Genomic DNA, 15,298 nt, shown 5'->3' on the forward strand with positions numbered 1-15,298 from the left:
CTTTCTGCCAATCCTGTTCGCGCGGCTAGCTGGCAGCAGTGGATGACTTTTTCTGACCATTCGACTCAAACCTCGAATGCAACCCTTTTCCCCCGCTGCCACCCAGCCCGCGAACGGGATCGAACCGAAGGAATAAAAGCAACACACACACAGAGAAGCGCACAAAGCGCACCGGGAGTCGCGCTGGAATCGTCGAATTCGTCGGACCGGGCCGGGCCGGGCAAAAAGAAAATAGAGCAAATTTTGGTAATCAGTCGATTTTCTTTTCTTTTTTTTAGCGGGGAGGAATATGCCACCCTGTAGCCACCTTCCTTCCCCACCTAGTCGCGCTTTATTTGCGACCGGTCATCACGCGGGCATCTATCGGACGATTTTGCTCCCGACACAAGAGGACATTCGGTTGAGGCTGCAGTTGGTGTGTTGCTTCGTTTTTTTCTCTCTCTTTCTCTCTCTTTCTTCTCGCTCGTTCTATTTGTCTGTCTCCCTTTTCACTTTTCACGTCATGTGTGCGTGCTTGGAGTCGATATAACACCCCGCAGGACACCACAGTCACGTCCCCGTGCCGGGGTCTCGGAAAAGTCAACTGTCGGTTCTCTATTTTCCACCTTCTGCCTATTGCGCCCGCCCCATCTTGACCACCCGACACGCAGGGCAGTCATATATAAATTGGAAAAGCACACACATTCGAGGCAAAATCGCACTCAACGCAAAGCGGGCGTAGAGGGAAGGCAGGCAAAGTAAGGAAATTGAGTTACGTCAGGCACGGAAAAGCGAACGGTCGAGATAGAAACGGGGTGGAAGTGCAGGAGACAGAGGGGGGAGTTTGTTAAGGGGATGAAATGAAATCGAAAAATTGTACATGAATTCGCGAAGAAAAGAAGCAAACAAAAAACCAGCGGGCAAATTCGCCAAACGCATTGCCACACGGCCGCCATCCTCTCGCCGCTCCGTTCCGCTGCGGCCAACGAAAAACACACTCCCTCTGGTGGTCATCGCTGACCGAGGGACGGCGTTACGTTCAGTTTGCCGATACACACTTGCCTACATCATTACAGCCAGCGGTAGGTGGGGAGTGCGATTGTGCATTTCAAGAATGGGGAGGCAAAACGCGCGCAAAAGCCCTTTTTCGCTAAAAAATCCCCCCCCCCCCCCCCCCCCCGGCCCGATCGACCCTCAATTTCCTCGGGCGCCTGGATGGCAAATGTAACGGGTGGCAAAACGGGTTTTGGGGAGGGGTGGTTTTTTTTGGTTGGTCCTTGTTGTTGCTGCTCTTGGTGAGTGAAAATTTCCTTTTTCCACAGTCACAGCTCTAAGGACGCGCTGGTTGTTTTTCGGGTCAGTTTTTTACCATTTTTTTGGTGCAAATTTTAACCCACCCTCACCCCTACATTGGTGGTAAGCGTTTGACCGTACGGAGACACCTCCCTCGCGAGGCTGTGTGTGTGTGTGTGTGGTCATTCGTGGTGATTTTAATGCTAGATAAACATTTACTGGGGAACGCGAGAAATTTCATATTTTTTTATCGTTTCGGGACGATTTTTTGTGTGTGTGTTGTATCGCGTTGCATCCTCACTCGAATGGAGTTTCTGGTTCTGGTGTTTTGTGTGCTTTGAGGAAAAGGAAATGGAAAATAAAAGGGAAAATGTGTGGGGAATGGGCGCCGGCAGTTATTATCCTGGTGCTGGTGCAATTAAATCTATCATTATAAATAATGTTTAGACGACATGGGGTTCGCGCTTGTAAGGATTCCGGCTGCTGGCGGCGACAGTTCCGTGCCGTGGACCGTATGTCGCCACACTCACAGGGAGATCTATGTAGGTGTGTGTGTGTTTTTTTTCGCAATTTAATTTTTTATGGTTTCCAGTCTCTACGCTTTTGCGCACCTTTCAACGAGTTAGCGTAAAGAAGGGTTCATTTCAGCACGTTTCCTTGGCAATGAAGGCAATTGATAGAAGAGATAGCAGCATTTGTTGAATTGTAATTTAAATATGATAAAAATACACGTTGCTTAGCATCATTGAAATGCTATCAAACAGTTGAAAAATGGCTCATTAGACGATATAAATTACAATGAAAAGAGATTTATGTATTATCGTCAGCGATTTACACTCCAGATCATGATCGTGCGCTTCTATATGCTCTAAAATGAAGCCGTTTCTTGTGCAGCATGCGTCTAGCATGTTCCAAAAACACTCCTGTCCTGTCCAAATCGATCGATCCGGGCCAGAACAAGCATCACACACATCCCTTTTGCTTCACCGCTTCCGCCAGCAGTTTGCGACTTTATGTGAACGAAACGCCCGACCGAAAGTGTCCGAGAGTGTCGATCAAGAAAGCAGCACGAAGAGCGGGACGGCTGCATTGGACAACAACAAAAAAGGGAAGGCTAGAGCTGAGCTAGAGAACACTGGCAACAGCGGTCAGTGTATGTGGGTGAGTGAGCTTAATTATGAGTAAATTAGAAGAACAGTATATGCCAGTAATGCCTGCCCGGTTGCCTGCCAGGCTGCCTGCTTGCCTGGTGTGCCGGTGAATTGTGCGCACACGTACAAAACTGCCCGGTTCCGAGACCTCCGCTCTAGGCTGCACCACCTCCCCATCCAGCCCAGTGCAGTGCGACCGAGCGGGGTGTCGACGAGGGGCCAACGAGACGCTGGCCGAAAGACACAAGATAGATAATATGCAGATAACTCGACGCTCGGCCATATTTCTTCTAGCCCGCATGCACACACACACACAAACACGCCCTATCATCCACACACACACACACAAAGCTTGTGTCTCGTGTTTGGCCCCATCGATCCACATTGCACAGGCGGAGCGGATAAAATGATATGATTCGAAAGATTGTACAGTTCGGTTCTACGTGCCCAACGGGTATGTGTGCTTGCGCGTGTGTGTGTGTGTGTGTGATTGTAATGTTGTTAAGCTTATTTAAATTTTAAATTAAACCCAACGTCGTCGTCGTCGTCGTCATCATCGTCTTCGTCCGGCCCGCCGCAGCCTTGGCCGACAAAATGCACTCCAGTTGCACTGCAGTCGCCTCTAATGCAATGCCGAACCGGAGCAGGGAGCACTGGTTGGAACTCTGTTTGGCCGTGTACCGGACCCGGGCACACACAAACACACTCTGAAGGCACACTGGATATCTGTCGTTTAGCGAGCAAGTTTGTGATCTTATTATCATGCACCGAAATCTGCTAGATATTTTGTTGGCAGCAGCTTTCTGCTGCAAAGGGCCGTACATGGATACGATGTTTAATGTTCAATTTATTATGGAGAAAAAATATTAAATGGTAAAGGCTGCCGGGAGCCATTTTTCTTATGCAAACGACACTCTGCGCTGCTACTCGATGGATCTGTTTGCAGTTACTCAAATAAACAGCATTTAGAGTAATCAAGCTCAAGCAGAATATTCCAACTATTCAATCTCTAAATGAGAAAACCGAAAAGAACAGCAAGACATTAATTATTGCATACCTCTATGCTATGCTTGGCCCGCTCCGGCATGCGCTTAGAATAGAAATCAAATCCCTCCGCCACTTCTCCCACTTTATGACTTTATGTGTCTTTCCATCCCCCCCCCCCCTTTATCAAGACATCCCCTGCACACCGCAACCTAGTTGTTTGATTATTTTTCATTACACCTCAGCCAGGGTGTGCCAGAAGCATAACAAAATTCCATCACACTGCGGGCTGGCAGCACGAGCAGCAACGAGGCCATCGACAGCCAGCCCCCGGGACTGTCGGGCGCAATTTGGGATACTCGCCACACTCGGCCATTTGCCATTCCGGCCGACTACTTGTTACGAGGTGGCGATTGGCTATTTATTTAGGTACGACTTCAGCATACCTCCAAATTGCGTTCGTCTCTTGCCTGTTCACTGCGCTCGCTCTCGTTCGCACAAGACCACGGGACATCCTGATGACACACCGCTGCTTCGGCAGGGGTAAGACGAGCAAATGGTGTGAGCAGAAAAGAGCAGACAACACAAACACACGAGAAAGCGACACTGTGTAATTCTAAAATAATTTAACGTGCCATTTAATTCATTACTCATTTTCTCCTGTGTTTTTCCATTATTTATTATTTATTATCGTGCGTATAATTTTGCGCTACGCCGACGAATTCCCTTTCCCGCCCGTCCCGATCGTGTTGCTTCACGCCGTGTTTGATTTCTGTGCGCATTCCCCCCTGCGCTGCGTCTTTGCGCGAGTGAGATTTTGCGCGATCGCGATCGGGGTTGGTTATTAACTGTACCACCGCAGCCGCAGTTTCATTACATTTCTGTCGTTGAATGTAATATGGCAACATATAAATTAGCAATCGTACGTCGCAGCGAGCGGCGGGCCAGCGGGAGCGGGGGAGCGGGACATTCACAGCCGACCTCTACGCAGGCAGTTCCAATGTCGGACGCGGTCCAGCAAACCCGCCCCAGCCCAGTCCCAGACGCACAGACACACCGAAAAACGGTCCGCCCGGACGAAGGATGGACGGGGATCGAGGGTCGAGAGCCGGAGCGTGTCCCTTTCGGAACTTTTCTTCGAAAGCGTTCAAAGTGGGGTGGTTCCCCCAAGGGGGAAAGGGAGCGGTGAAGCAATGAAAACAAAACACGACCCAAGAAATGACAGAAAAAAAACATTGGTGGGCGCGATCCCCGGCTGCCCTGGAGCCCCGAAACGAGCGCGCGAAGGAGAGGAAAAGAGGCAAGCATAAAAATTATTTAGTGGATGAATTAAAATTATATACATACGCGCTCACTTCTGTTCGCGAGCTGAACCGGGTAAGCCCTTGCCTGGCCCCTCCAACCCCCTTCCCCTCGCCACCCAAGCCCCAGGTCGGTGCGAAACGAGGCAATGAAGGAGTAGCCGTATGTTGCAGTTATAAAAATTTATTGAAGAAACGTAGGCGTGTGTAATTTGTAATTAATTATTAATGAGATGCATATGACGTTTGAAGACAGCGAAACGAGCGAAACGAACGTGAGTGTGTGTGTGTGTTTGCGCTCGAAACGAGTGAGCGGGAAAGGAACGGAGGAATAATAATGGAAGAGGGAAAGAAACACATTCACACATACACTCGGACTAAATGAAAATAACAATTTCAAGCAGGGGGCAGGGGGCTAAGTGTAATTCACTAATACTACTGGCGCGCTCTGAACCAATACCAACCATATTTCCAGAGGTCCAGAGATCCGAGTACAAACTTGCGTATTAAATTATATCTTTCGACCTACTTGCCCTCTCTCTCTCTGTGTCTCTGTCTCTTTCTCACCCGACAACCTTTCTTTAATTGTCCCTCTAGCATCGTCCACCCTCCTCCCGCCGCACGCCTTCTCCAACAGCCAACATCCATCAAGGCATGAGTCAGAGACAGTGGCTGTGGCCGAGTTAGTGGTTTGGGCTTTAGATATTCATTATGCGACGTGCGAGTTCTGGTCCGTGGGCCGCATTCAAGTGGCTTTCAAAACGCCTCCCCCCCCCCCCACGGCCCCCTCTCCATCAACCCTTGTTGTCCTTTCGTTCGGCAGCGAGCGGAGCGGCTCGCGGAACGCTGCAGCGATCGGAGACGGATCGAACGAAATAAAAAGTAATTTGTCATTTGACACGATTATCGATTAGCCGTGGTGCAGCGCGCGGTGCCGGCAGTCGATCGGCGATCGAAGGGGAAGCCTTTAGAGATTAATTGATCGATCGGTGTGTGCGGGGCCCGGTGTGTGCGCAACCGGCGACAGATGCTCCGTGGCCTTTTTTAGGCACACCGTTTGTGTCGGGCCGGGAATTGATTACGCTAATCGCTATGCTCGAAACCGGCCACTACTTACCACTGGTGTGTACGTGTGAGAGTATCGATGTTGATTCGCGATCGTTATCGCTGGTTAACAGCCGTTGAAAAAGGGTTAGAAATGAGCTTGAGTTTGTGCTGCCAGCCGCACTGTTGAATAATGCGGCGATGGAGTAGCGCCTGTCGTATGCATTACAAATTACTAACACGACATCGACCAGCAGATTATGTGCACGTGTGTGGTTTGTCTGCTTAGCGGGGAAGGGGTAATGTTTAACCATGTATTCAAAATTACTGCACATAAAAAACAATGTATTGTAATTTAAGCGAGAAAACGTGTTTGATGAAATACGATCTTCGCTTTTGATTTCACATTGTTAAAAGATAAATATTGTCAAAATCGCAATTAAGAGCATCCCACAGTGTGACCGAATCCTTGGTATAGAATCTTCCAAACCCAGCAAATGATCTTTCAAGCTTTATACAGTTATATATCGCTCAAAACTTTTACCAAGACAACATTGAACAAATAGGTTTTGTATTGATCTGATCTAGGAAAATAGGAAAACTTTGGAAATTTGGAATAAAAACTATTTGAAGCATAGTAGATGGGAACGCATACTACCCATAAAACAACTGAATTAAGCTACTCTTGAACCGAGCCTTGTGAAATCACTTTTCAAACCACAATGCCGCCTGCAATGAGCAAAAATAAATTTTCAAATCAAATCAATTTATCTATCGTTGCTTCAGAATGCACACAATTTTGTCGACTTGAAGGCGTCAAGCAAAGTTGTTCAAAATTTCTGAATTCTTTTCCCACTCCCTCCAATCGCCTTTCACCTTTCACCATTATCTGGCTCTTCCAACGAACGCTTATGTACACCTCTAGCTGTGCCCACAAATGCACCCAAGATTATATAAATTCTTGACAAAAGTCGGCCCTCGGGAAAACGGGCGGAGCACTCCAAGGCAGCCATCATCGAATGCACACTTCCTCCTGGCCGAGCTTCAGCCGCATCAAGTGCCTGCATATTATCTATTATCTATGGACATCCTTCCACCTCATCTCCCCTCGCAGCACAGGCGACGCTCCCGTCCCAGTGCTAAATAATGTTTCTTCTTATTGATTTGCAAAACTTTTGCGATACACACAGCCACACAATGCAGCCGATGCACACACTGCTCGAGTGAACAAGCACACATACACACACACACACACACACACACACACACACACACACACACACACACACACACACACACACACACACACACACACACACACACACACACACACACACACACACACACACACACACACACACACACACACACACACACCACACACACACACACACACACACACACACACACACACACACATACATACGAATGCAGGAAGATAGTTTATCTTTCAAAATTGCAAAGTATAGTATAACATTTGCTGTTTTAATTATAAATCAATTGCATTTTGCCTCTTCACTTTTACATGCACACAGCATACCACCCTCCCTTCCCTTCCCCGACTCTTCGACTGCGACTGAACTTTTGCCTCACCCGACCCCCTCCCAACCCCCTTGCATATTATTGAAGGGTGTGGGAGCATATTTTAGTTGCAAAGTTGCCCCGTTCCTTCCCACAGCCCGTGCGATGTGTCGATATATGCACCACTTTGTTTCGCTTCCAGTGGACCATATGTGTGTGTGTTTTGGCTTTATTGTGTTAGTGGTTATTTGTGTATGTGTGTGTGTGTTGTGGGCACAATAGGAGGGGTTTTCCGGCTTCCTGTTTTCCCGTGTTTTGTTTCCATCCTTGCCCGTTTCCTTCCATCACGCCCTTGCCAGTGCCCAGTTAGAGAACGAAATGGAAATTATTTACTTTTCTAGTGGCATCGTCCCCATGCCAGCAAGCCAGCGCAATGGCAAACGCCCTTCCCTCTATCCCAAGCATATGTGTGTGTGTGTGGTTGCTTCGTTTTGCTGTTCATGTTCTAATTTTGTGGTAATTTAATTTTTAATGAAGATGTTTGCCTTTCGGAAAACTCCCCGTCGGAAGGTCCGGGGAGCTTTGTGTCTGGTAATTGGAACCTATTGCTTCGTTATCAACCGGTATTAATGAACCGACCTTCCTTTACCGATTGGATCGATTCGTTTGTGTGTGAGAGGGAGAGGGTAGAGCAAGGACTTTTATTTAAACTACTTACCTCTAATTTGTAGCTAAGGATGCGATCGCCCTTGTCCGAGGCGGCGCCGTAGTGCGCTGCTGCGATCGCGTTCGCGTACTCCAGTTCCTTCCGGACGGTGCTAAAGTCATGGCCGGCTCCTTCGCATGGCATGCTGATACCTAACATTCCACAGTGGCTACTATTGTTGTTCTCGGGGTCCGCTCCACCGTCCTCCATATTCCATCGTTTCGTCTCAGCAAAGCATCGCCGAAAGTGGGTACATCACTACCAAGCGGGAAGCTGGGGAGGAGCATTTTGTTGTTTTTTTTTTTTTTGGTAAGAGAAAGAAGAAAATTAAAATCAAACTAAGCCTCTAATTAAACTACAATGGTATGCAAATGTTCCAAATAAATCCAAATTATCTCTTCGTGTCTTAATTTCGCGCACATCTCTCAGCGTGAAGCGTGAAGGTAAAACGTGCACACTGCTCAGACTGCACTCGACATAGCATCACAGAATGCGGTCAGTATGCGGTATCCTCTCTGCCCTGGACACTGCCCAGTTGACCGACAGTACCGACGGCGCGACGGCAATCAGAGCCCGCGCGATCGCGCGCGCTAGAACGAAAATAAAATGTAGCGAAAAGGGACGCAGCTGAGCCACAGGCGTGTGCAACAAATAAAAATAATAAAAGCAAAAACGCGCACACACACACACATGCACATGTGCGGGCGACAGTCGTGGCAAGGCGAGGAGACTCCAGTTTTAAAATTAAATCACATTAACGGTTGGACAGAAACGGGCAAACACAAACATCGACACGGCGGCGCGTGTTACACACAGCCAGCCACGGCCAAGCTTATGCACACATGCGGTCAGTGCGGTGTTTCGCGCGTGGGCAGTCCGGGTTGGAATGAATTAAGAATATGTGATTTCACTTCACCTTCTGCAGCCGGCCCCTTGGTTGCCTGGCCGGCCTGCCTTCCCCGGGTGCCAAGCACAAAAACACAACTGCTGTGGAGCTACTGCTGCCTCGGAGACAGTTGGTGTGGGGGGGGGGGGGGGGGAGAATCGAGAAGCGGCCCGGGAGCGGAGGAGAATATCGTTGCAGTTCACGTAAAATGGCAAATTAAATTAAGACAACTTTTGCTTCCTCGTCGATCCAGGCTGGTCACGATAGAAAGTAAGAAATTACATGATGGAAATAGCAACCCGTGTGTGTTTGTAAGAGTGCTGATAGTATGTTGAGAAGATTGCAACGAAATTTAAATATATGTACGTCGAGAACAAATGAAATAATCCAAAGAAAATGCGTAAGAGACCCATTTTTTGACAAGCGAGCGACAAATCGCAAGCGAGCGCGTGATGCATTGCACAGAAAGTTGCGCTCCATAAATCAGCTCCCCGGGGTTTAATGCTGAACCCGTAGGAAGCAATGGGTTAGTTCTAAGCAGCATTAGCCACGAGGCTAGCGCCGGGCAAGGGAGAAACCGAGAGACTTGGGAGGACAGCTGCAGCGCGCTCGGTTGCGTTGCTGGCGCGTCGCTTCTGGGCGCCAGCCTGCGAACACTAAGATTACTGATCAATAAATCAGCGGCTAATCACATGGAAACAATGTGCTAAAAACCGGCATTCCGAAAACCGGTAAAGATATCTCAGCCACACTTTGACGCACACCCGAGGAACGGGGGGGTGGGGGGGGGGTACTGGCTGCAAACACACAAGCGGTCGTCGTCGTCGTTGCCGTGTGTCCCGGGGCAGGAATGTTGCAGCTGTGGTGCATATTCATTTGCATGGGCTAGGTAATTCAATATATGAAGCACACGCTGGTGTGCGTCTGTGTGTGTATGTGTGTGTGCGTGTGTTTGCGTCAAATGCATTGCTTAATTACGCATCGTACGTACGTCACCGTAATGAGGTTGGATGTAAGTGATTAATATTGTTTCCCGTCCAGCCAACGCGCTTCTAGAAGTGTTCCTTCCTTTCGTTCGCTGTTTTTTTTTGTATATACATTTGCGAAGGTGCGCCACCATGCCCTGGGGGGTTTACTCGTCGCCTGGACCGACCGAATCGATTGCAGAAAGTTGAAGAAGGGGCAGAAAGGAAAATTATACACTTTATACGGCGAAATTCGGGAAAAAGGGGTTGCATTATGGAAGGCCGGAAAGGGTTTTTTTGAGTGTGCGTGTGTTGGTGCGTGAGTCGTTTGAAATTTGGGAAACATTCTGTTGCGATTGGCAGAAGGGTCATTAATGCGGTTGCTCAGCGAAGCGGCAAGGGTTTTTTGATTTTTAATACACTTTGTGCCGGGTGTGCCTGGTGGTGATTACTCGATTAATTATACGATAATGCACAAATGCGATTTAAAGTAGGGCGTTCCCCTTCTTTTTTGCGTTCCATTGAAGCTCAAATACAAATACAGTATACACAAAAAATTGATATTACGGTACATTTAAATTCCTAAAATGCGAAAATAAATGATAATAAGTAGCTTTAAAACATTTCTTTAAAATTAAAAGTCATAAAATCTCACTAGAAATCAAAACTAACAAGCAATAAAGAAGGTTACTCAAACTCAAATTTCTAACACAAGCCACTGTTCAATCTGTTGTTCAATTCGTTCAATCTGCCAAACAAGTCACTCTTTATTACTGTTTCTTTTGAGAAGGCAATTGCCTTGTTTGTGAGCTGAAAAAATTCGCCACCGTACGACGATGACAACTTACAACCATCAATTCAATCACTTTCAATTAAACACCACAAAGGACTTGCCAAAATAACAACGGATCAGTTTTAAAAATGACGGCTAATCACTTCCTAATGATTGAAAATCAAAACTGACATGTGCATCGGGACCTATTTTCATTCGCAGCGTGTCGCTTCTTTCTATGTAGCTTGTTGAGAATCGTTTTCCCTTTAAAAGAAGCAAGCAAGTACGGCCAGCTGGGCCGCACCGGTAGAAAGACCCTTTATCGTGGCAATATCGAAGCAACTAGCTGCAGCAACCGGGCCACCGGGCTCCTCGTCGTTTCACCTTGCCTTGAGTATCCCAGCTGCAAACCTGAAACTATGTGGCCCCGCGTGCATGGCTAGCCCATTAGCCGATAAGGTCCCCCCCCCCTGAAAGGAAAGCCCGAAAGTAAGATTGGCTACTAGTTTTATTTATTTATTTGCTTTTGTGTTTGCCCTCCTTGCCAAGGCGAGCTCCCTCCCGATACGGAGGAAAACAATCGAGACAACAATCAGTGCTACAAGCTGAACCGTTCGTCCGTCCGACCGTCCGTCGTCGTTCTCGGTGGAAGCGGGCCAACATAAATCCACACGTGGTGCTGCACATACCCGCTTTGGAAGGTGAGGAATTGCAAAGCATGTGTGTGTGGGTGTGTGGGTGTTTGTGCAGGGAAAGGGGTTAATTTGCACGCGCCCGACCTTACCCCTGTTCGGCACAGTGGAATCCGTGTGTGAGGTCCGTGATTGTCGAGTGATATACCCCCGAAGTGCCGACCGGCCGTACACACGAATGCACACTCAGCCCGGTGCTGGGCCGAGGCCCCCACCCGCCTATCTAATCGAGAAGAGATTCTGCAACATCACACCACCACCGAAACCCGACCATTTAGGAAGGGAGAAGAGGAGGAGGAGGAGGAGGAGGAGGATTGTGTGGTCTCCAGCAGGTCCTTCCTCTCTCTCGCGCGCTCTCTCTCTCTCCTTTCACAATGCGTGTGGGTGGATGGCAAGCGGGGATGGCGGGAGGAAGCTGGCAGAGCATATCAACATCAGTAGCAACCAAAAGGGCTCCAGCATTAATTTCAATTCCATGTTTCGGTAGACAACGCGGTCACCGGGGTTATCCGAATCTTAAAGGCGTACCTACTGCACTTAATCGGATGCTGCACACACACTGGCCACTGGACTCGGCCCCAAAACTGGCCAGCACTGGGTGAAAAGGGAACGGGCGGACGGTTGGGTTGGGAGAGAGTAAAAGAATTCACCTCACAAAGCGGTGCATTGGAGAGTGCATAATGCAGAGCGCGTACAGATTGATCCAGGTGTGCGTGTGTGTGCGCGTGTGTGTGGGAAGCAAGATAATGGCCGAGAAAGTAAATCTTCCACTGGATAATATCGATTAGCACACCATTTCGGTGTGCCGTTCGGGTGTGTTGCTTATTATAATTTTATTTAAATTGCTTTCCGAGCCTTTTGCATAGTGGCATCTACATCAGATCGGTTCGCTCAATGTGTGGCATGTAATTTTATATGAAAAATTAAACATAACTAAAAAGTTGTTACAACGAACGATTGCCTTTGTTTTGTGGTATACATTAAGCCGTAATCGCTTTACAAAACGCATTTCTATCTGTTTTGCAAAGTATTTTAATCGATTTGCTAATGCTCTACATGCTACTAGCTACATCCCCCCCCCCCCACCCGCTCCACGGCCTTCACCACGAGCCCAATTGTTTTGCCGGGCAGGCGGAATAGCTCTCTAATTAAACATTTCGAACCATCCTTTGCCAGCGCCGGCGTGGCACAAGTGGCCGAACGGTATTAGCAGCCAGCCCCGTGTCTTTGTGGCGATGCCGTGTCTTATTATACCCGGGGTGAATTATTACACTCGTATCGCATTAGAATCGCAACAAAGCGTGCTTGCAAGTGTGCAACAAAGCGGATGCGACAGTAAGTCTAGGATGAGGGGGAGAGGGGGGGGGGGAATCCAGGGAAGGGATTGGCCGGTAGAATACCACACCTCGCATAATAACGATTAGAAAGAACGATGGAACGGCGCTTGTAAACGTGTCTGTGTGTATGTGTTCGTGTTTGCTTCTTGCTCGAACCATGAATCGAACCCCGTACGAGGCTTCATTGCATGGCATAAATTATCCCATTCACGGTGCAAAGTTTTGGCCAATTTGATGGTATAGGGGGCGAAGAAGGAGACGGGGGTTTGTTACAATAACTATAATTGGCCATTTTAAAATGGGTTTGTAAGCGGCGAGCGGATTGCTGTAATAGAGGTTTAATTTCATAACATAGCTCAGCAAGTGTTGAATTTTGAGGTTTTTTTGTTGTTGTTACAAAATGGAGTCTTGCAATGACTATAGCTCCACAGTTTTGCTCTGTATCGTTCCTCTAATTCAAAAAGCCTCTTATTCTTTCCACAAAAAACCAATTTTCACCTACTTTTTATAAACATTCGCACAGAACTCCACACAAAACTTGTCCCACGTGCGAGTTGCTGCGATTTGAGCGCGAAACAGCGACCCGAACGCGTCGGCAACCGTCAGCAAGCAGAGGAGCACACACCACGGGGCGGCAGCCGGTGAGTCACACACGCGGGCTGTTTTTATATACTTTTCCCGCACGTGCTGCCACGTGTGTGTGAGCGCGCGGTGGCGAATTCTACATAAGCACATGCATACATTTATTATCCGCAAACGTCAAAATTTGCGCTTGTACATAAATATGGTTGCAGGCTGCGAGCAGCATGCCGGCATTTCCCCGCTGCAGCCGGATGGGCGCACGGCACTCCTCCCACTGCAGTTGGGGACAGCCAGCTGATGTTGCGCTGGCACGGCGGAAGCAGCGTACATAGTAAAAGTCTCCCACAACCCCTTTCCAACGGCCGGTGCGCCGTGCAGCATGGAATTCGTGGCCGGCACTTGTTGGAACGCGCGTTGTCATTTGACACTTGCGCCTGCATCATCATGATCATCATCGTCGGGCGACACTCCGAATGGCATTCTCCACATTCCCGCCCTACGAGACTCACCTGCTGCACAACACCAACAACAACAACAACACTGCCGGGATGGATGGATGAACGGAGGCGGTGTCCCGTTGCAATACGATCCCTTCTTCCCGGTGTCACGGCGCTTTTCCGGTATCACTCAACACTCAAACGACGAGCTGGCGTGCGTCTCTGCCGATGACAGGCCGGTGTGATGCGATGATGCGTGCAAAAATACATAAAAATCCCGCCAGCTCTCGCGCGCGCACTGATGATATTACTCCGGAGCGGAAGCGTTAATGAGTAGAACAACACCAAGTCGGACGTGTTGGAGTCGTTTACGACAATCACATTAGCGCTGGCGAAGGGTGTTAGCGCTGAGACAGACAGCACGGACAGACCCGACCGACACGCTCGCTTGTTCCTTCCGTGGGCGAGCTTTATGGTGCGTGCAATCAAAATTGAAGAAATGGTTTGTTTTGGAGATGGTTGCGGAATTCTTCAGTACATTAGTGCTGCGCACGAAGCTCCCTTCGTAGCAGGAAACGACTCACTTCGACCGACACTTCACTGGTTTTGCATCGCTTTGGCACTGCCCTTTCCACCACTTGTGTACGTTTTATGCCACACATTAATCGTTACCGGTTAGGACACCTTCAGACGGGCGTAATAATTAACGGTGCTGCTGGATTTTGTTTCTGTGAGACCGCACAAATTGTTCCCTTCACCCGGCACGGTTCGATTTACACGCTGCACTTTCACTGTCAGTATCGGCAGACCCACAAGCAGTTTACAGAACGCACAAACAACAGTTAAACAATCAACACTCACACACACACCTTTGGCAAAGTATCAGCTGGCTTGGCCGTTCTCGAGACGGTGGGCCTCGCGCAAAGCCTACTCGATCGTGTACAAATCCCGCACTATATTGTTTTCATTTCCGTACTCGGAAGGACATTTTTACGCTGCAATTTTTAACCCTTTCTTTCGTCGACTTTCGTCCCACCGAAAACTAAACCCCCGCCCAACAAAACCCCCGTCACGAGCACCGTGGATCGAGCGCACCAAAAGCTGCTGCGGTAGACACGCGCGCAAGTGATACGCAAAGCACGACGGCGACGGCGGCCAGCCCCGGTTCAGACAGTGTGTGCGTCAGCTAGAGACTAAAGACTGCGACTAAACTAACGGTCGCGTTAAGGAGTGTTATTATGCTGTGAGTGTGTCTCGCGTGGTGCCCTCCGCTCAGCTGCGAACCGAACATACGGCGTGTGCGGGCTTGGCTGGCTGCTCGGCTTTCCAAGTGACGTTTGGTTTTAATTTTTCGCCCCCTTGTTCGGTAGGGGTGTATTTAATTTTTGTTTTGTTTCGCGTGCCTCCGGGGGCAGGAGGGGGAAGAGAGGAACGGAGCGGTAACACACATGTGTGTCTATTATTCTATCAACATCCTCCACAATAACGTTCACTCTCTTTCTCTCTTTCTCTCTCTCTCTCTCTCATGCTCGTCAACAGTTGTTGAGTGTATTGAGGCCCCGCGCACTTCGGGCGGGCGAAGTGTGTATTAGTCATTTTATAATTATAATACATAATAAAACACGAATAAAGTAGCGTATGCCGGTTT

General features: G+C 48.6%; 1 protein-coding gene across 4 annotated transcripts in view; it reads right to left on the reverse strand.

The window, feature by feature from the left end:
* The window catches only part of LOC121599445 (POU domain, class 6, transcription factor 2-like), a 53,549-nt gene extending 38,597 nt beyond the window's left edge, over positions 1 to 14,952 (reverse strand). For 3 of the 4 annotated variants that reach the window (XM_041927254.1, XM_041927252.1, XM_041927251.1), the window contains exons 1-2: positions 13,723 to 14,952; positions 7,992 to 8,252 (exon numbers count right to left, since the gene is read on the reverse strand). In XM_041927254.1, the coding sequence (XP_041783188.1) occupies positions 7,992 to 8,189 (198 nt within the window). In that variant the 5' untranslated portion in view covers positions 8,190 to 8,252; positions 13,723 to 14,952. The remainder of the gene's footprint in view (positions 1 to 7,991; positions 8,253 to 13,722) is intronic. The other variant, XM_041927250.1, reaches the window with a different exon arrangement.
* Positions 14,953 to 15,298: the final 346 nt, after the last annotated feature.

This window comes from Anopheles merus, chromosome 3L (assembly GCF_017562075.2).
Source record: "Anopheles merus strain MAF chromosome 3L, AmerM5.1, whole genome shotgun sequence".
NCBI classification, from domain to species: domain Eukaryota; kingdom Metazoa; phylum Arthropoda; class Insecta; order Diptera; family Culicidae; genus Anopheles; species Anopheles merus.